Raw genomic sequence first — 21001 nt, forward strand, 5'->3', positions numbered from 1 at the left:
GCAGACACTCAATAAATGTTCATTAGCTGAATGAACAGAGGAAGAGCAAACAACCTGGCCAAAATAACAAAACTGGGATTTGAATTTGCAGTCCCTCCATCTGTTTTGCTCACTCACCAAGTATTACTACCTGTTTCCATCACTCTGTTTTAATCATGCATTTGTAACTCAGACTAAAAGTGACATCACATTTTATTTAGGTTTAGTTTCTTTAATTCAAATTTTGAATCTGAAATATACTCAGAAGGTTTTTTTTCAAATTTAAGTAGAAAACATTGTGCCCTCCAGCTGCTCAGCTCCCTTCCCTTGAACAACTGGAGTTGCTAGTTTCCTGTGTCCCCTTCCTGGAATGTATAATGCATATATATTAGCAAATACGGAGAGCTACATACACAGATAGATATTATATGCAAATTTTAGCATATTATACACATTGTTGAGAGTCTTTTTGTTTGTTTGCTTGTTTGTTTTTTTAGATGGAGTCTCACTCTGTCATCCAGGCTGGAGTGCAGTGACGTGATCTCGGCTCACTGCAACCTCCATCTCCTGGGTTCAAGCGATTCTCCTGCCTCAGCTTCCCGAGTAGCTGGGACTACAGGCACCCACCACCACACCTGGCTAATTTTTGTATTTTTAGTAGAGACAGGATTTCACCATGTTAGCCAGGCTGGTCTCGAACTCCTGACCTCAGGTGATCCACCCACCTGGGCCTCCTAAAATGCTGGGATTATAGGTGTGAGCCACCACACTTGGCCCAGAGTCTTTTTTTTTTTTTAATTACTACATCTTGCAGTTCTACGTTAATTCATAAAGAGATGCTTGTAGGCCGGGCGCAGTGGCTCGCGCCTGTAATCCCAGCACTCTGGGAGGCCGAGACAGGCGGATCACCAGGTCAAGAGATCGAGACCATATTGGCTAACGCAGTGAAACCTCATCTCTACCAAAAATACAAAAATTAGCTGGGCGTGGTGGCAGGCGCCTGCAGTCCCAGCTACTTGGGAGGCTGAGGCAGGAGAATCGCTTGAACCCGGGAGGCGGAGGTTGCAGTGAGCTGAGATCGCGCCACTGCACTCCAGCCTGGCAACAGAGCGAGACTCCGTCTCAAAAAAAAAAAAAAAAAAAGAGATACTTGTGCTTTTTAATGGTTGCATCATATTCCATTGCATAAGCTAATAATAATTTATTTAACTAGTCCTCAATTGATGAGACATTTAGGCTGTTTCCAATCTGTTGTAGTGAATGAATGACTTTAGATAGAAGTTATTTCACATGTATATTCTTTTTTTTTTTTCAAGATGAAGTCTTGCTGTGTCTCCCAGGCTGGAGTGCGGTGGTGTGATCTCAGCTAACTGCAACCTCCACCTCCTGGATTCAAGCAATTCAACTGCCTCAGCCTCCTGAGTAGCTGGGAATTGCAGGTGCATGCCACCACGCCTGGCTAATTTTTGTATTTTTAGTAGAGACAGGGTTTGATCGTGTTGGCCAGGCTGGTCTCGAGCTCCTGACCTCGTGATCTGCCCACCTCGGCCTCTCAAAGTGCTGGGATTACAGGTGTGAGCCACCACACCTGGCCACATGTGTATTCTTATATCTAAAAAAAGATAATTCTTTTGACACTTTTCTAAGCAACATACAATTGAATTGACAGACTTTCAAATTAAGACTATTTCTTTTTCTAACAAAGACTCACATGAAAATATTTTTCCAAATCCCTGAGTTTCTCTATCTCCCTCTCCCCCTTTGTGAAATGAGAAGATATTCCTTGCCCCTGAAGGCTCATGGCTGCGTGTTGTTGAGACTGAAGTTTGATCCTTCTTGGCATTAAAATTCTTCCAAAAGAGGAAGTTTGACTCTCCCTTTCAATACAGTTTCTTGTTAGATTAAAAGGCTTTATAACCAGGGATTTTTTTTTAAGTTTCTCTTTTCTATTCTTCTAACTTAGCCTCTTACTCCTTTCCATTTATTCAAGGATTTTTTTTTATTTTTTTATTTTTTTTACTGTACCAGGCCAAATTGACTTTGTCTCCAAAATAAGAAACCCAAAAGTAAGAAAATTATTTACCTGTGTTAGCTTTTTTATGTCAGTATATATCATCAGCTACAAACACTAAGCTAACAAGTGAGAAAGAAACATACAAGGTAAAAAGCCACCAAGTGAGGGAAGTCAGAGGGGAATTAAAGAGAGTGCCAAAATAGCAGATAATTAGTTGTCTCTTCTCAAAGCAGGATGCGGCTTTGATAACAAAGTGGAAAGGTGACTGTCACTACAGAATGAGGGTAAACCCGGAGAGACATCCAGGACCCTTCATGCCAGATTCCAGCTCTAGCACCGAGATGAAGCTGTGGGTTGAGCAGGGATCCAGGTGACAAAGGCCTAGATCTGGCCTCATCAGACACACGGGGCTTACTTGGATCACCACCTCTACCTGCCATGTTACTTTGGCACTGAGAAGCTGCTCTTCCAACACTCTAGAGAAGAGCATGATTCTCAGTCCTCGCTGCATATCAGACTCACCCATTAAAATGCCCCAACTCCAGCTGTATGACTATTATTATTTGGAGTTAGGTCCTGGGAATCAGGTTTTCTAAAACTTCTCAAATAATTCTAATGTGTAGCCAGGGTTGGTAACCACAGTTACGGAGATTTCTGGGAGGAGGGATTGCAATCAGCTTGTATGACTCAAGGAAAGAAGGAAGAAGGGATCAAATGTGATAAGAAACCAAATCCGTGGTAATCCTGAGGATGCCACAAAAGGCCTGTCTGACCCTTTGGCTCCCCTGCTTTAAATCCTGAATGCTTTCCATTTGTTCTCAAGATAAAGACCCTCAACCTGCCTTCAAGGCCATGGGGGTCTGACTCCTCCCAACCCTGCACAGTTCTCTCAGCCTCTGCTGTAGCCACACTAGTCCTCCCTCAAGTCCTGGAGGTGCCCTGCTTCCTTCTGCTAGTTGGCCTCTGTCATGACATCCTTCTCGCCTTCCCCCAGTAAACTCCTACATGCGTTAGGCATTCAGCACTGCACACATGAATGGCATAAGACCCCATGAAAATAAGTACAACCAGGAAGTAACAGTGCTCAATGCTGCTGCTGCCAAGCCTGCCTGGCCCTGGCTTTTTTTTTTTTTTTAAGAGACGAGGTCCAGGGTCTTGCTATGTTGCCCAGGCTGGACTCAAACTCCTGAGAACTCCTGCTTTAAACAATTCTCCCATCTCAGCCTCCCAAGTAGCTGAGACTACAGGTGCATATTATTATGCCCAGCCCTGCCTGGCTCTTTAAGCCTGTTTAACACTAGTAGCAGCTTTCCTGGAGACTTAAGTAAAACCAAGTTGACGAAGAAGGAGAAGAAACCACTAAGAAAACTGGATTCCCTTTTACCAAAGGTCGTGGGATCACAGAAGTGTTTAAAGTGTTTGCGTTTATTGTGTCTAATGTATTCTTTGTTGTGTGTTAACCCAATAGGAAAGCGGAAATGCACTGGACTATCAGGAAGAAGCAGGGAGACCCCTCAGAGAAACTCATCACGACAGCCAAGGTAGAGACCACTGGGTGGGGCTTTATAATCTTACAGCCATAACTGTCAGATGAACTTTGCACTGTTTAAAGATGTTAATGGGAGGCCAGGCACGGTGGCTCACGCCTGTAATCCCAGCACTTTGTGAGGCCAAGGCAGGTGGATCACCTGAGGTCAGGAGTTTGAGGCCAGCTTGACCAACATGGTGAAACCCCATGTGTACTAAAAATACAAAATTAGCTGGGCGTGGTGGCACACGCCTATAATCCCAGCTACTTGGGAGGCTGAGGCAGGAGAATCACTTGAACCTGGGAGGCGGAGGTTGTGGTGAGCTGAAATCGCGCCACTGCACTCCATCCTGGGCAACAACAGCGAAACTCCGTCTCAAAAAAGAAAAGAAAATTGTATAAAGTCACAGATTTTGGATTTCACCCTTAACTTGATCTTTTTCTGTTTATATCTTTTACCATGTCCTTCAGTTGACATCCAAACAAAAGTAATTAATTTTTATACTAACTTTACAAGAGCTTGTTGTTTTGGGGATATCAGACAACAATATATTATGGTAGCCTGATCCTGGGTTTGGTTAAGCTTCTAAGCAGATTTCTGTTCACATGAGCTCTTACCACCTCCATTTTCAAGGCAGAGTGACACTAGCCAGGGAAACATGCTCCAGTCTTCAGATCTGCCATATCATGAATCACACATGCAGTATGTAAACACTGACAGGGCTCCAAGGGCTTGGCCAAATGTGATGGAGGTTTTAGGCAGCACAAAACATGGCCAAACCTAAGCAATGACCAAGTCAGTCAAAACAGATTTCCTGTCTCATGACGGAAGAGCAGGCACCAGCTGGATTGCATAAAGGCTATTCAGACCATGTTTAATGCAATGAAATATCACCACAGAAAATTAAAGAAGGCATTTTCCTGTCCTGAATGATAAACACTAATGTTCAGAAAGGTTTTCAAGTATTTGAAGAAAAAAGAAGAGGGAGTGCCAAGGAATTTTTTTTAACTATTTAAGGATCAATTTTCAGCCAGACACAGTGGCTCACGCCTGTAATCCCAACATTTTGGCAGGAGGATCACTTGAGGTCAGGAGTCTGAGACCAGACTAGGCAACACAGCAAGATCCTGTCTCTACAAAAAATTTTAAAAATTGCTGGACATGGTGGCACATGCCTGTAGTCCCATCACTCCAGAGGCTGAGGCAGGAGGATCACTGGAGCCCAGGAGTTTGAGGCTGCTATGAGCTGTGCTATGATCATGTGCCACTGCACTCCAGCCTGGGCAACAGAACCAGACCCTGTCTCCAAAAAAAAAAAAAAAAAAAAAAGGATTAATTTTCTCCCCACAGATCTTAAGGCTAACTAATTACCAGGATTTTTTTCCTACTCTAAATTAAGTTGTGATCCTCATGGTTAATTATAAGCAGTGAACCAGTTGCCACCTGCAGTGAGAATATCATGAGTCTTAGACTTGGTGAGAACACTTCAAGTTTCCACAAGACAGGTCAAATCAGCAACCTCCAAATCAAAGTGGCTTTGAAAAATTGCTCTGGCTTTAAATACAAAACTTTCCACTTTCAGAGGCTGATGGGGAGTGGATCACGAGGTCAGGAGATTGAGACCATCCTGGCTAACATGATGAAACCCCGTCTCTACTAAAAAATACAAAAAATTAGCCGGGTACGGTGGTGGGCGCCTGTAGTCCCAGCTACTTGGGAGGCTGAGGCAGGAGAATGGCATGAACCCGGGAGGTGGAGCTTGCAATGAGCCGAGATCGCACCACTGCACTCTAGCCTGGGCAACAGAGTGAGACTCTATCTCAAAAAAAAAAAAAAAAAAAAGCTTTCCACTCCTCTACCCCTGTCCAAAATCCAGGGAAAGAATAAAATTTTAATTCTTATTTCAATTCTTCTTTATTTCCTAGGCCAGTGGTTCTCAAACTTCAATGTGCATCAGAATCACCTGTAAGTCTTGTTAAACTAAAGATTTCTAGGCCCCGCCCTCAGAGTTTCTGATTCACTAGATCTGAGCTAAGGCCTGACGATTTGCATTTTTAGTAAGTTCTCAGGTGATTCTGATGCTGGTAGACCAGCAACCTCAGTTTTGAATCACTGCCCTGGGCCTTGTTTCCAGTATGTATTTCCCTGAATTTGGCAGCAACTCAATTTAACCTGTTCTTTTAAAAACAGTAGGAAGGAATACTGGACACAGTCACTCGTGGTTCCAACCCCAGCACTTTGGGAGGCAGGAGGATCACTTCAGACCAGGACTTGTTGGAGACCAACCTGGGCAATATAGCAAGACCCCTCCCCATGCCCTGCATCTCAGCCTCTAAAAAATTTTTTTTAATTAGCCAGGCATGGTAGTGAGGGCCTGCAGCCCTAGCTACTCAGGAGGCTGAGGCAGGGGGATCCCTAGCGCCCAGGAGTTCAAGGCTGCAGTGAGTTGTGACTGCACCGCTGCACTCCAGCCTGGATGACAGAGCAAGACCCTGTCTCTAAGAAAATAAAATAATAATAATAATAGGTAGTGGGGAAGGAATTGGTTGGCAGGCACTGTTTAGGCAGCATCATTGTGATCAAGAGCACTGATTATGTAGTCTGATTCCCAGGGTTCAAGTTCTAGCTCCACCACTTACTAGCTGTGTGGCCTTGAGTAAGTTACTGAACTTCTCTGGGCATCTTTTTTCTTCCTCTGTAAAATGGGGATACTAACAGTACTTATCTCATGGGGTGGTTGTGACAAAGAAGAGTTAACTATGTAATGTGCTTAGAAAAGTACCCGTCATAGGGCCAGGCACAGTGGCTCACACCTGTAATCCCAGCACTTTGGGAGGCTGAGGCGGGTGGATCACAAGGTCAAGAGATCGAGACCATCCTGGCCATCGTGGTGAAACCCCATTTCTACTAAAAATACAAAAATTAGCCAGGCATGGTGGCACGTGCCTGTAGTCCCAGCTACTCGGGAGGCTGAGGCAGGAGAATCACTTGAAACCGGGAGGCAGAGGTTGCAGTGAGCCGAGATGGCGCCACTGCACTCCAGCCTGACGACAGAGCAAGACTCTGTCTCAAAAAAAAAAAAAAGAAAAGAAAAGTACCATCACAAAGTGCTCAAGAAGGGATATTCATCTACTTTTTAAAAAACTTTAATAGGAGCCACAATTTGCTCCTTGTCAGGAGAGCCTTATTCTAAGGTAGTAACATAATGATTTCTTTACTATCCCAGTCTCGGTGGCAGAAGGGGTATTGGGGGTTGCTTTTGGGGGATGCATGTAGTCCTCTGCTTAAGTCCAGGTGTGGGCAGCAGACCCAAAATGAATGAAGCAGCCTTCCAGCCTCTGCATTCAGTGAAGTTACTGTGACATAACTCCTTGGGACATGACAGAACTGCTTTAAGAGTCTTAGGAGGAGTGAGAGATTTGGGGAACCCTGCATGAGGTGCAGGGGGTCCTTAAGGAGCAGCCTGGAACAATGTGGGGGTGGGGATGAAAGGCAGATATTGTGGAAACTCTCAGAAACCAATAAGCCATTTCCATCATTTCTTTTTTTTTTTTTTTTTTTTTTTTGGAGACGGAGTCTCGCTCTGTCACCCAGGCTGGAGTGCAGTGGCGCAGTCTCGGCTCACTGCAAGCTCCGCCTCCCGGGTTCACGCCATTCTCCTGTCTCAGCCTCTCCGAGTAGCTGGGACTACAGGCGCCCGCCACCACGCCCGGCTAATTTTTTTTGTATTTTTAGTAGAGACGGGGTTTCACCGTGGTCTCGATCTCCTGACCTTGTGATCCGCCCGCCTCGGCCTCCCAAAGTGCTGGGATTACAAGCGTGAGCCACCGCGCCCGGCCAACCATTTCCATCATTTCTATTCTGTCAAAAAAAGGAGGCCCAGAGCCCTATTGCCTTATTCAAGCGACGGATGTGTAGTAGATAGGATGTTGGTACAACTATTGTAACAAAGCCAAAGTAAAGTGACTTCAAACGAGATGGAAGGGTTATTCCTCTCTGATGGAAAAGTCTGAGCTGGCAGGCAGGGGGTCCCTGGGACCCATGAAGTCTAATTCAATTGCACAAATGCTTATTGGGTGGCTACTAAGTACCACCTATAGCCCCATGTGTTATGTGAGCTGCTTGAAAGCAAGGATCATGCCTTATTCAGGCCTGGTAAATGTTTCCTAAATGAATGAATGAGTCAAATGTATGAATGAATGAATATGCTGAGTATTCAAGGGATTCAAAGATGACAAAACCAAGTTTCCTACCCTCAAGGCCTCACAGTGAAGACTTCAACTGCAGGCATGATGTTCCCTGTGAGGAAACAGTGCCTCCCAGGGTTACTAAGGTCACAGCCCTCTAACTAGGGTGCAGTCAAGGAACCTACAGCCGCCAGCCAGAACCTGCATCTTCACCATAGACCCAGAAGCAGCCAACAGGCAACGGGTGACTAATGCTGATGGGGAAGGAGGACACTGGCTCTCTCCGCTTCTCAGTCAGTGTCCCAGCAGCCAATGCCCTCATTAACCTGATAAGGCTGGTCTAATTCGTGGCTAGTGAACCAAGTCCTTTCATCATAGTGCAGTCTAGACCAGAGATTTTTGTAAGAACTACCTATCTAGACCTGTTCTAGCTAGCACCTGGAAGCTTATGAGAAAAGAGAATCTGGGGTCTCACCCTAGACCTGCCTGTGTTATAACAAGGTCCTCAAATGATTCATATGCCCATTGATGTCTGGGAAACACTGGAATCTATTCATCAAGGAAACTGGGTTTCAGATTCAAAAGACGTGGATTCCTTTACCAGCTGTGCCTTTGATTAAGTCTGTAGTTTAGGGAAGGGCAGATTGCTTCTCTGGGCCTTGGTCTCCTTTCCCCTCAACCAAGGAGGTCGGGATGGATCATCTCTAGGGGCCCATCCCATTCTCATGCTCTGGCCATCTATGAGTCGCTCAGGCTTGCACAGTGGTAGGCTGCAGATCCAGGACTGGGGCCGGGCCTCCTTCCCAAGCCCATCTCCCACCCCAACTTCTGGGGAAGGCCGGTCTGCCACCTTCACTGTGTCCTACATAAATCTCTGCTACCACCCAGCCTCCCTCAGGTGACAGCCTGGGAGGAGGCCATCCCTGTGCCATTTGTGAGCGCTGGCTCAGTGCAGCAACAAGTGAGTGAAAGCTCAGTGGGTCAAGATAGGAGCACTGCTTTGCCACGGTTCTCCTGCATGGCGCGAGGACGCCATAAACCTCTGGGCCTCTGGAGGCTTCCACTTCCTGATCTGAAAATAACAAAATTGACCTTCCAATCTCTGTTTCTCACTTTCTGTGATTCAATGACATTGGAACTGTGTCTGTTAAGGGGAAAAGCAGAATCCACAGTACTACCACTGAGATAGCTCCGTGGTTCAGCCTCCAGGTTCAGGCCGTCTTAAGTCTTTAACCACCGACTGCATGAATGGAAGCTTCCATTATTCACTCAGCATACACTTGCTGATCCCTACTAAGTTTCATAGCCTTCGTGGTTGGATAAAACACACTCCTTACTGCAGCTCCCGCTTTGGTGGAGGAAACAGATATGTGTGCAGACAGCTCCAGTGAGTGGAGTGTGATCAGTGCTCTAAGAGAATACAGGAAGGACAACTGATCCAGACCGGGGCAGAAATCTGATTCAGATAGAGAGAAATCAGATAGGGCTTCCTGAAGGAGGTAACGGCTGACATGAAGGAAGTCATTTACGAACCTGGACTGCATTCACCCATTTGTGCTGAAGACATCAAGAGAAGGCAGCAGTTCACACTCCCTGTGTGCCAGGCACCAGGCTATGCATTTTCTGTAAAGTGCCTCATTTAACTTTTATACTAATACTGTAAAGAAGCAGGCCTTGATATCCCTATTTGTCAGATGAGAAAATTGAGGCACAAAGTGGTTTAAGTACCACATCCTTGGTCGCAGAGCTGGGCAACATTGAGGCTGACCTCCCCAGGCTGTCTGCATAGATTAATGCTGGATGTTAACAGCTATCAAGAAGAGGGTTTGCCCCCCAGGGGAGAAAACAGCAAGGTCCGGGGAAATACAGATTTAAAGAAATACTACACACACACACACACACACACACACACACACATATACACACACACATTCATACATAGACACACACACAGACACATATACACAGACACACATGCACGCACGCACACACACACACACACACACCCCAACTAGAGAAATATGAATGAAAAGATTCTTCAAGCAGTTTTTTTAAAGGGAAAAAAAGGTGTGGCCAATCGGGGAGAGAGGCCAAAGTGGCCCAGCAGTGCCGCATCTGCGCCTCCCGGCGGCAGGGGCCCCGCAGCAGGCGCGCGGGGAGCAGCTTCTCTTGGGGCCTGCCGCGTTTATGGCTTCAATAGCGCCGCTCCGGGTCCCCGCAGCGTCGGAGAGACTTCTGCCTAGCGCCTCTCTGCTGCGCGAGGTCGTCCTGGCCTTACAAAAGGAGCTCCTCGCTGGTGAGCTCAAGACCCCGGGCGGGCTCTCCCCGAAGGGTCACTTCTCCGGGTGTGTCGCCTCCTTTAGTCTTTTCTTTTCCTCTCTGTGGTGGCTTGTGATGTCTCTAACGCTGGGGCCTCCTGTGGACTCCATCCCGAGATGGAGACTGGCAGAGCTGGAAGGTCTAAACATCTGAAAAGTAGGCACGCATAGTCCCTGGGGAGAAGGCAGGGAGGCAGGCAAACCCCTGGAGTGCCACCCAATTTGGACTTTTTAATTGATACCGTTTTATTTTGGCCAGTTTTCCACTTGGGGTGGAGAAAAGGGAAGTAATTTTTGGCATTTACTTTTTTTTTTTTTTTTTTTTTTTGAGACAGAGTCTCGTTCTGTTGCCCAGGCTTGAGTGCAATGGCGCGATGGCTCACTGCAACCTCCGCCTCCCAGGTTCAAGCAATTCAGCCGCCTCAACCTCCCGAGTAGCTGGGATTACAGGCGCCTGCCACCACACCCTGCTAATTTTTGTATTTTTAGTAGAGACGGGTTTTCGCCATGTTTGTCAGGCTGGTCTCGAACTCCTGACCTCAGGTGATCCGCCCTCCTCGGCCTCCCAAACTTTTGGGATTACAGGCGTGAGCCACCGCGCCTGGCCATTTTTGGCATTTACTATGAAGCAAGACATAATGCTAGGTGCTTTATGTACTTTGAACTTACTTTATCCTCACTATAACCTTATGAGGTAAAGTGCATTATCCCTATTCCACAGATGAGGAAAATGAGGCTCAAAGAGGTTAGGTAACTTGCCCAAGGGGCACACAGCCAGTAAGTGGAGAAGCTGAGGGATGAACCCAGGTTTCTATGACTCCATGGTCCCTGAATCTTTGAGTTGTGATGCCATCCATGTGTTTCTGAGAGGAAATAGTAAAAAGTCAGGGAAACGTCACGAAATTATGGCAGTATGTTTTTAAGCCAGCATGAATCTTGGAGGTGATCTAGAAGTTCTTTTACATTATGGATGAAGAAACCTGAGGCCTGCAAGTCAAGAGAATCGTGCATGACAACTAATTATTAAAACCAGGGTAACTGGAGTCTGCCCAGTGTTTGTGGTTATCTAGTTCAGTTCAGTTCCGTTCAGGTCAGTTTCATTGTGAAGGCTTTTCCTTGGGCAGTTTCCAGCTTCAGGAATAAACAGCTCCAGAAGGAGCAAGTGTAATGATGGCCTGACCTGTGCAAAGAAGTGAGGAGTAGCCAGTGTGGGAGAAGTTCCTCCTAACACTGTGGAGAAAACAGGGAGACCAGAAGTGTGTGCCCAGGAGTCCTGGTGGTGCCACTCACCAGAATCTACAGCCTGGAAGATGGCACCATGCAAAGGTCTGGGGCTCCTTGCTCCCCACATTGCCCATTATGATGCCTGCACAGTCACGGCACAGCACACTGCCAGGCCCTGCTATGTGCAGCCCGCAGTATTAGGTGCAAAATATTCTGCTAGTCCTTAGCACCTAGATGACCTAACTCTGGTACTGCTCTATTTTTCCTCTGGGAAGTATTTCAGAGTTCTCCTTCATATTGGAGGAGGAGGAAGTGGGGAGTGGCGCACCCTTAGGAATGTTTCTGGTTTACTCCTACTCAGCCCAGACTGAGGAAGTCCCCAGGGAAGTCCCCCAGAGTCCCAGAGAACAGCAGTCATCCCTTGATTCTGAAAATTCTCTTCACCTTCCAGGAAGAAAAGCTCATTTCTAACAAGAGACCTAAATTTGTCAAAATCCAAAAGCAGCTAAAACTAGAGATAAGGACAACATAAGAAAGGAAAATTATAGGCCGGGCCTGGTCACTCACGCCTGTAATCCCAGCACTTTGGGAGGCCAAGGTGAGCGGATCACCTGAGACCAGGAGTTCGAGACCAGTCTGACTAACATGGAGAAACCGTGTCTCTACTAAAAATACAAAATCAGCCAGGCGTGGTGGCACATGCCTGTAATCCCAGCTACTCAGGAGGCTGAGGCAGGAGAATCGCTTGAACCCGGGAGGCAGAGGTTGCGGTGAGCCAAGATAGCACCATTGCACTCCAGCCTGGGCAACAAGAACGAAACTCCATCTCAAAAAAATAAATAAATAAAGGAAAATTATAGACCAATCTCACTTATGATCAAACATACAAAACTCCTAAATAAACTATTAACCAATCAAATTCTTAAGCTTATATTTTTAAAAGTATTAACAATACACACAACTGAATTTGGTTTATCACAAGAATTCAAAGAAAGTCTAACATATGAAAATATGTTTATAATCCACACTAAGAGGTTAGTGGGGAAAAGCCTTAGGGTCATCTCAATAGATGCAAAAGGAAAAAATAAAATTCACCCATTCCCAATTAAAACTTATCAGACTAAGAATAGAAGAGGGCTTCTTGATTTTGACAAAGAGTATCCATGGAAAAACCTGTAGTAAACATCACACTGGAATACTTGAATGGTAGAACTTGAGAAGCATTCTTTTTTTTTTTTTTTTTGAGACGCAGTTTTGCTCTTGTCACCCAGACTGGAGTGCAAAGGCACAATCTCGGCTCACTGCAACCTCCGCCTCCTTGGTTCAAGCGATTCTCCTGCCTCAGCCTCCCAAGTAGCTGGGATTACAGTTGCTCACCACCGCACCTGGCTAATTTTTTGTATTTAGTAGATATGGAGCTTCACTGTGTTAGTCAGGCTGGTCTCGAACTCCTGACCCCAGGCCACCCTCCTCGGCCTCCCAAAGTGCTGGGATTACAGGCATGCGGCACTGCACCTGGCCAAGAAGCATTCTCTTTAGAGACAGGACTAGGACAAGGATGTCCTCTGTCAGTGATTCTATTCAACATGGTACTAGCAATGCTAGCCAGAACGGTAAAGAAACCAAAGAAAGGAAAGATGAAAGGATAGGAAGGAGGAAAATGACACTGGTATTATTTCCAGACTGTATTATTAGTCACATGGAAAATTCAAGGAACTCTACAGACAAGACATTAAAAGACAAAAGAATTCAGCAAGATTACTAAATACAGATCAATACACAGAAATCAATTGTGTAAAAAATAGTGTTTGAAAACATAAAGCACAATTTAAAAATAGAATTTAAAAGGAATCGTTATTATGGGAAACTGCAAACATACACAGAAGTGAACAGAGCAGCACGGTGAATCCCATATACCCATCTCTTGGCCAACGTTGCTCACCTGTATCTCCAACTCCTTTCTCTCTCCCATGTTATTTTGAAACAAATTTTAGGCTCATATGATTTTATTCATATATACATGAGAACATATCTCTCAAAGATTAGAAATGACTTTTAACATAATCATGATACCATTATTACACCCAAAATTTAAATAATTCTTTAATATAATTGAATATTCAATCAGTTTTCAAAGTTCAAATTGTCCCATAATTATTATAATTCTTTTGGAATTTGCAAACCAACTGTTTGCAATTGGTTGATATGGCCTTTAAATCTCATTGAATTTATAAGTTCTCTTCCATTTCTTTTTTTCCCCCTTTTAGTGTATTTGTAGGAAATTGGGTCACTTGTCTTGTTGAGTTTCAATCAAGACTTTGCTGATTGCGTCCTCATGGTGTAGTTTAACATGTTTCTCTGTCTTCCACATGTCCTGTAAGTTAACACTTGGATCTAGAGACTTGATCAGATTCCGGTTTGGTTTGGCTTTTCCTTTTGGCAGTCTATAAATTCAGTGCAATTTCAATTTAAAAAATCCCCAACAGGATTTTTGGCAGAACATGATTAGCTGATATTAAAATTCATATAGAAAAGCCAGAAATAGCTGTCATGGTCTGAATGTTTGTGTTCCCCCAAAATTCACATGCTGAAACCTAATCACCAATGTAAAGGTATTTGGAGGTCGGGCCTCTGGAAGGTGATTAAGTAAGTCATGAGGGCAGAGCCCTCATAAATGAGATTAGTGCCTTTACAAAAGAGGCCCCAGAGAGCTGTCTTGCCCCTTTTATCATATGAGGACACAAAAGAAGGTGCCCTCCATGAACCAGAAAGTGAGACTTCCCCAGACACTGAATGTTCCAGCACCTTGATCTTGAACTTTCCAGCCTCTAGACCCACAAGAAATAAATTTCTGTTGTTTCTAAGCTCCCCAGTTTATGGTATTTTGTTATAGCAGCCTGAACAGACTAAGACATTAGCCAGTATAATTTTGAAGAAAAATAAAGTGGAAGTTTGCCCTGACAAATATAAAAACTTATTTTAAAGCTGTAAAAAATAAAACTGTGCTATTGGCTTAGAGACAGACAGAAGAGAATAGAGAATCCAGAAATAAATGTGCCCACATATGGAAACTTGATATATGGCAATGGCATTATAAAGGGAAATAGTGGAGAAAGGATGATCTATTATTCACTATATAATTTTGAGACAACTGGTTATGCAATTTTAAAATTCTTACCTCACAAAATATCAGGTGTATTCAGGAGCTTAACATCAAAAAGCAAAATTTAACTTTTAGAGGAAAATATAACAGAATATCTTTATGAATTTGGGAAAGGAAAAAACTTTTTACCTATTATTCATAACACAAACCATAAAGAAAATTATTGATAAATCTTTTTTTTTTTTTGAGACGGAGTCTCGCTGTATTGCCCAGAAAGTGCAATGGCATGATCTTGACTCACTGCAAACTCTGTCCCCTGGGTTCAAGTGATTCTGCTGCCTCAGCCTTCCAAGTAGCTGGGATTACAGGTGTGCGCCACCAGGCCCGGCTAATTTTTGTATTTTTAGTAGAGACAGGGTTTCACCATGTTGGCCAGGCTGGTTTCAAATTCCTGAACTCAAATGATCAGCCTGCCTTGGCCTCCCAAAGTGCTGGGATTACAGGTGTGAGCCACTGTGCCTGGCCAATGAATCTGACTATATTAAAGTTTGAAGTTTTCAACAAGACAGCATAAAGTTAAAAGCCAAATTGCAGATTAGAAAGAGATACCTGCAATGCATATAACCAACAAAGCATTAGTAACCAAAATGCAGCAGCATTTCTTCCCTCTACAAATAGGGAAAGAAAAAGACAATCAACCAAATGGAAAAATGAGCAAATGATATGAACAGGCAACTAACAGAAGAAGAAATTCAAATAAATGGCCATAGAGAAAAAAAAAGTTCTCCCTACTAATCAGGAAAATCCAAATTAAAACAAAAAGATATCATTTCATATATATCAGACCAGCAAAAGTTTAAAAGTCTATAAACGCTATTAATGAAGATATAAAGTTTTAGTAATTTAGAGCAATTTGAAAATATTCAATAAATTGAAGATGCATATATCCTGCATCCCAACAAGTTCATTCCCAGGTATCCTTTAGAGAAAGTATGTATGAACAGTGACTCACCTAAAAAGGTTCATTGAAACATTATTTATAATCATAAACAATTGGAAATAACCAAAATGGCCACCAACAGTAAAGTGGATTTTAAAATGGTCATATATTTATACAACGGAATACTGTATGATAGCTGAAAATAAAATTACATGTATTAATATGGGTTAATCCCAAAAGACTTATTAAGGGTTTTTTGCCTTATTAAGCAAAATAAGGCAAGTTGAAAAAGTTACATAAATAATATCATTTATGTAAAGTTTTAATATGTAAAATAATACTATATATTTTTTACATGTGCATGTATATGTATTACAGATATGAAAATATATATGAAGACTGATAAATATCAAATTGAAGAGACTGATTACCTCTGGGAGGGAGAGGGAAATGGGATTATATGTGTCTTAATCCATTTTGTGTTGCTATAACAGAATGCCTGAGATTGGGTAATTTATGAAGAACAGAACAGTCTCCCACAGTTCTGGAGGCTGAGAAGCCCAAGATCAAGATGCAGGTTTCTTACTGTGTCCTCACGTGGTGGGAGGCAAAAAGGCAAGAGAGAGGGAATTCATTCCCACAAGCCCTTTTTCTTTTTTTAGAGATGGGGTCTCTCTATGTTGCCCAGGCTCAACCTGAATTCCTGGGCTCACACTATCCACGGTCTCAGCGTCCCAAGTAGCTGGGACTACAGGTGTGCATCGCTGTGCCCAGCCCACAAACCCTTTTTATAGCAGCATTAATCCATTGATGAGGATGGAGCCCTCCATGACCTAAACACTTTGTATTAAGCCCCACCTCCCAATACTGCTGCATTGAATATTGAGTTTCCAACACATGAATTTTGAAGGAGACGATAACATTCACACCATAGTAGCATGTGATAAATGAAGTCTTGGACTGTGTCTTAAATGTTTTATTTCTTTAGAAAATGCATGACTCAGGCTGGGCACAGTGGCTCATGCCTGTAATCCCAGCACTTTGGGAGGCCAAGGCGGGCAGATCACAAGGTCAGGAGTTCAAGCCCAGCCTGGCCAACATGGTGAAACCCTGTCTGTAGTAAAAATACAAAAATAAGCTGAGCATGGTGGCACACACCTGTAATCCCAGCTACTTGGGAGGCTGAGGCAGGAGAATTGCTTGAACCTAGGAGGTGGAGGTTGCAGTGAGCTGAGATGGTGCCACTGCACTCCATCCTGGGCAACAGAGTGAGACGCCGTCTCAGGAAAAAAAAAAAGAAAGAAAGAAAGAAAAAAATGCATGACTCAAATATGGCAAAATGTTAAAATTTTACAAAACTAAGTGGTAAATCCATAGGCGGTGAGTATACAGTATTTTTTCTTCTACTGTGGATGCTTAAGATATTTTATAGACTTTTAAAAAGTAGTTAAAAGTTGTAAGTTATTCAAAGCACTGACTTCGTTTGTTCCAATACTTCCTAAATATCAGGTTATTTTACTAAGAGAAAACAAAATCACCCTTCTATGGCCCACATCCCAAAACTGGGAAGGTTTCAATTCTAATCACAATGGAAGTTTCACCAACGTACAACCTCAGCTTTTGGTCAATACAAATACGCCCTCTGCTGGTTCTTTCATGCCCTGTCCCAGAGTTCAAAATAGTTATGAAGAGCAGCGAAGGTCTTCAGTGAGAGTTTTTTCGCGCCAGTCATGTTAAGGAAAGAAACCCTCACAGAACTACCCTTTGGCACTAAGATACTTTAATCAGCTTCTGCTCTCTGTTAATGTTACATATTATCCAAGACAAAATAAATTCCAAGGTACAGCCCCAGTCAATCTTTCCAATTCCTCAACTACCTTTGCACGTTAACAATCTTGTGCCCCTCTAAAGCCTGGAGGTTGATTTGAGAGACAGTGTACACCTCCCTGAACCTGAGTAGAAGTAGAAGAAAACCAAAGTTGCAAAGAAGCTGTTGGGCGGGGAAACCACAAAATAACATTGAAAAATAGATTAACTGTAGTATTAAGGGAATGATGCCAATGGAATAATGGATGGACTTTTTCTTTTCAAATATTTCTTTAAAAGTATAACATCTTCAAATAAAACTGAGGAGGAATAAATTAATTCATGCAAGAATCTACTTCTCAGAGAGAAAGGCACGAATTGAATATTAGAGTCTTCCTTTCAAAAACAGTTTTGTGTTTTGAGGTTGGTTTTGTTTTAATATTCATCTTCCCCACTGGAATGTAAGCTCCCTTAGACCAGCATCTGTGTCTATCTGATTCAAATTGGTACAAATTTTCTGGGGAACAATTTGGCAGTAGGCATTGTGACCTAAAAACTGTACATCCTTGAGCTTTGACTCTTCGGGTAAAGATGGCGGAGCGCGGTACGGCTTTTTGCTGACTACATTCAGCCGGTCTGATAAACTTGTCCGGATTGAATATGCTTTGGCTGCTATAGCTGGAGAAGCCCTGTCAGTGGGAATTAAAGCTGCAAATGGTGTGGTATTAGCAACCGAGAAAAAACAGAAATTCATTCTGTATGATGAGCGAAGTGTAGACAAAGTGGAACCAATTACCAAGCATATAGGTTTGGTGTACAGTGGCATGGGCCCAGATTACATAGTGCTTGTGCACAGAGCTCGAAACTAGCTCAGCAATACTATCTTGTGTACCAAGTGCCCATTCCCACAGCTCAGCTAGTACAGAGAGTAGCTTCTGTGATGCAAGAATATACTCAGTCAGGTGGTGTTCGTCCATTTGGAGTTTCTTTACTTGTTTGTGGTTGGAATGAGGGACGACCATATTTATTTCGGTCAGATCCATCTGGAGCTTATTTGGCCTGGAAAGCCACAGCAATGGGAAAGAACTACGTGAATGGGAAAACTTCCCTTGAGAAAAGATAAAATGAAGATCTGGAACTTGAAGATGCCATTCATACAGCCATCTTAACCCTAAAGGAAAGCTTTGAAGGCCAAATGACAGAGGATAACATAGAAGTTGGAATCTTCAACGAAGCTGGATTTAGGGGGCTTACTCCAACTGAAGTTAAGAATTACTTGGCTGCCGGCCGGGCGCGGTGGCTCATGCCTGTAATCCCAGCACTTTGGGAGGCTAAGATGGGCAGATCACCTGAGGTCGGGAGTTCAAGACCAGCCTGACTAACATGGAGAAACCCCGTCTCTATTAAAAATACAAAATTAGCTGGACGTGGTGGTGCATGCCTATAATCCCAGCTACTCGGGAGGCTGAGGCAGGAGAATCACTTGAACCCAGGAGGCAGAGGTTGCGGTGAGCCGAGATGGGGCCATTGCACTCCAGCCTGGGCAACAAGAGTGAAACTCCTTCTCAAAAAAAAAAAAAAAAAAAAAAAAAGAATTACTTGGCTGCATAACAATGAAGTGGCTGAAAAATCCAGAATTTCAGATAATCTATCTACTTAAACATGTTTAAAGTATGTTTTGTTTTGCAGACTTTTTGCATACGTATTTCTACATGGTTTAAATCGACTGTTTTTAAAATGACACTTATAAATCCTGATAAACTGCTAAACCCACAAAAAATAGACTGTACATCCATTAATCAGAAATATGAACAAAGAGTAAATTTTTTAATAATCAAAACATTCCTGGCCAGTTGCTGTGGTTCACACCTGTAATCCCAATACTTTGGGAGGCCGAGGCGGGTGGATCACTTGAGGCCAGGGTTTAAGACCAGCTTGGCCAACATAGCAAAACCCAGTCTCTACTAAAAATACAAAAAAATTAGCTGGGCATGGTGGTGCAGGCGTGTAATCCTCGCTGCTCAGGAGGCTGAGGGATGAGAATCGGTTGAACCCAGGAGGTGGAGGTTGTGGTGAGCCAAGATCGCACCACTGCACTCCGGCCTGGGTGACAGAGCGAAACTGTCTCAGAAACAAAACAAAATAAAAATTCCTTTCAATGATATTCTATGCAAAGTTCTTTATAGTTATAAAAAATAGAAGCAATGTGAATTTTTAAAATTACATGTTTGGTTAAGTCACTTATGGTACATTCATGCGATAACATACTGTGCTGCTATTAAAAAATTTTTTTGAGACAGGGTCCCACTCTGTCTTTCATGCTAGAGTGCAGTGGTGCCATCACAGCTCACGGCAGCTTCGATCTCCCAAGCTCAAGCGATCCTCCCACCTCAGCCCCCTGAGTAGCTGGGATGACAGGCTTATGCCACCATGCCCGGCTGATTTTTCTATTTTTTGTAGAGACAGGGTCTCACCAGGCTGCCCAGGCTGGTCTCAAACTCCTGCGCTCAAGCAATCTGCCTGCCTCAGCCTCCCAAAGTCCTGGGATTATAGACATAAGCTACCACATCTAGCCTAAAATCATTTTTAAGAACATTTAGGCCAGGCATGGCAGCTTATGCCTGTCATCTCAACACTTTGGGAAGTTGAGGCAGGAGAATTGCTTGAGGCCAAGAGTTTGAGACCTGCTTGAGCAACATGACAAGACCCTGTCTCTACAAAAAGAAAAATTTTAAAACATTAACTGGGTGTGGTGGTGTACACCTGTAGCCTCAGCTATTCAGAAGGCTGAGGTGGGAGGTCCCTTGAGGCCAGGAGTTCAAAGTTACAGTGAGCTGTGATCATGCCACCGCACTCCACCCTGAGCAACAGAGCGAGACCCTGTCTCTAAGAATTTTTAAAAAAAAAATTAAGAATAATTATATGGGAAAATTGTAATATAAAAGTAGATTAAAACTGAATATACACTAAGCAAGTATATGGAAATATGATATTCATTATATATACCTGAAAGCAAATACACCAAAATATTTGCAGTAGTTGTATATGGGTAGAGTGAGAGAGCATGGTGAGATTTTTTTGGTTCTTGCTTGTTTTTACCGTGTGCTGGCACCAGTTTAGGCACTTTCCTTGTATTAATATATCTCTTGCTACTTTTTTAAAGCAGCTTTATCAAGGGATAATTGACATACAATAAGACCTTTTCAAATTGTACAATTCCCATGAAACCGTCACCACAATCAAAATACAATATTCATCACTCCCAAAAGTTTCCTCATACCCTCATACCTCCCCTATTCCAGCCTCCTTCATCCCCAGACAACCACTGATGTGCTTTCTGTCACTATAGATTAGTTTGCATTTTCTAGAATTTTATGTAAATGGAATCATACCATATGTACTTTTTTTTTTTTTTTTTTTTTTTTTTTTTTTTTTTTTTTTTTTTTTTTTTGAGATGCAGTTTCATTCTTGTTGCCCAGGCTGGAGTGCAATGGCGCCATCTCAGCTCACTGCAACCTCCACCTCCCAGGTTCAAGCCATTCTGCCTCAGCCTCCCACGTAGCTGGGATTACAGGCTTGCACCACCATGCCCAGCTAATTTTGTATTTTTACTAGAGATGGGGTTTCTCCGTGTTGGTCAGGCTGATCTCGAACTCCCAACCTCAGATGATCTGCTTGCCTCAGCCCCCGTAAAGTGCTGAGGTTACAGGCATGAGCCACCGCACCCAGCCAGCCATATGTACTTTTTTGTATGATTTCTTTCACTCAACATAATTATTTTGAGATTCATCCATATTGCCAGGTATATCAATAGTTCATTCCCTTTTACTGCTGAGTTGTATTGTATTGTATATATACACCAGTTTATCTGTTTATCTGTTGATGGACATTTGAGCTGTTT

At 43.3% G+C, this 21001-nt stretch overlaps 1 protein-coding gene and 1 pseudogene across 3 annotated transcripts in view; both read left to right on the forward strand.

Annotated features, from left to right (window-relative positions):
- KIAA2012 (KIAA2012 ortholog) overlaps positions 1-21001 on the forward strand; it is a 134697-nt gene that overhangs the window by 89593 nt on the left and 24103 nt on the right. For all 3 annotated transcript variants that reach the window (XM_063644890.1, XM_055290233.2, XM_055290232.2), the window contains exon 15: positions 3462-3534. In XM_063644890.1, the coding sequence (XP_063500960.1) occupies positions 3462-3534 (73 nt within the window). The remainder of the gene's footprint in view (positions 1-3461; positions 3535-21001) is intronic.
- LOC129488293 (proteasome subunit alpha type-2-like) lies at positions 15423-20429 on the forward strand (annotated as a pseudogene).

Source organism: Symphalangus syndactylus, chromosome 8 (genome assembly GCF_028878055.3).
Source record: "Symphalangus syndactylus isolate Jambi chromosome 8, NHGRI_mSymSyn1-v2.1_pri, whole genome shotgun sequence".
Classification (NCBI taxonomy): domain Eukaryota; kingdom Metazoa; phylum Chordata; class Mammalia; order Primates; family Hylobatidae; genus Symphalangus; species Symphalangus syndactylus.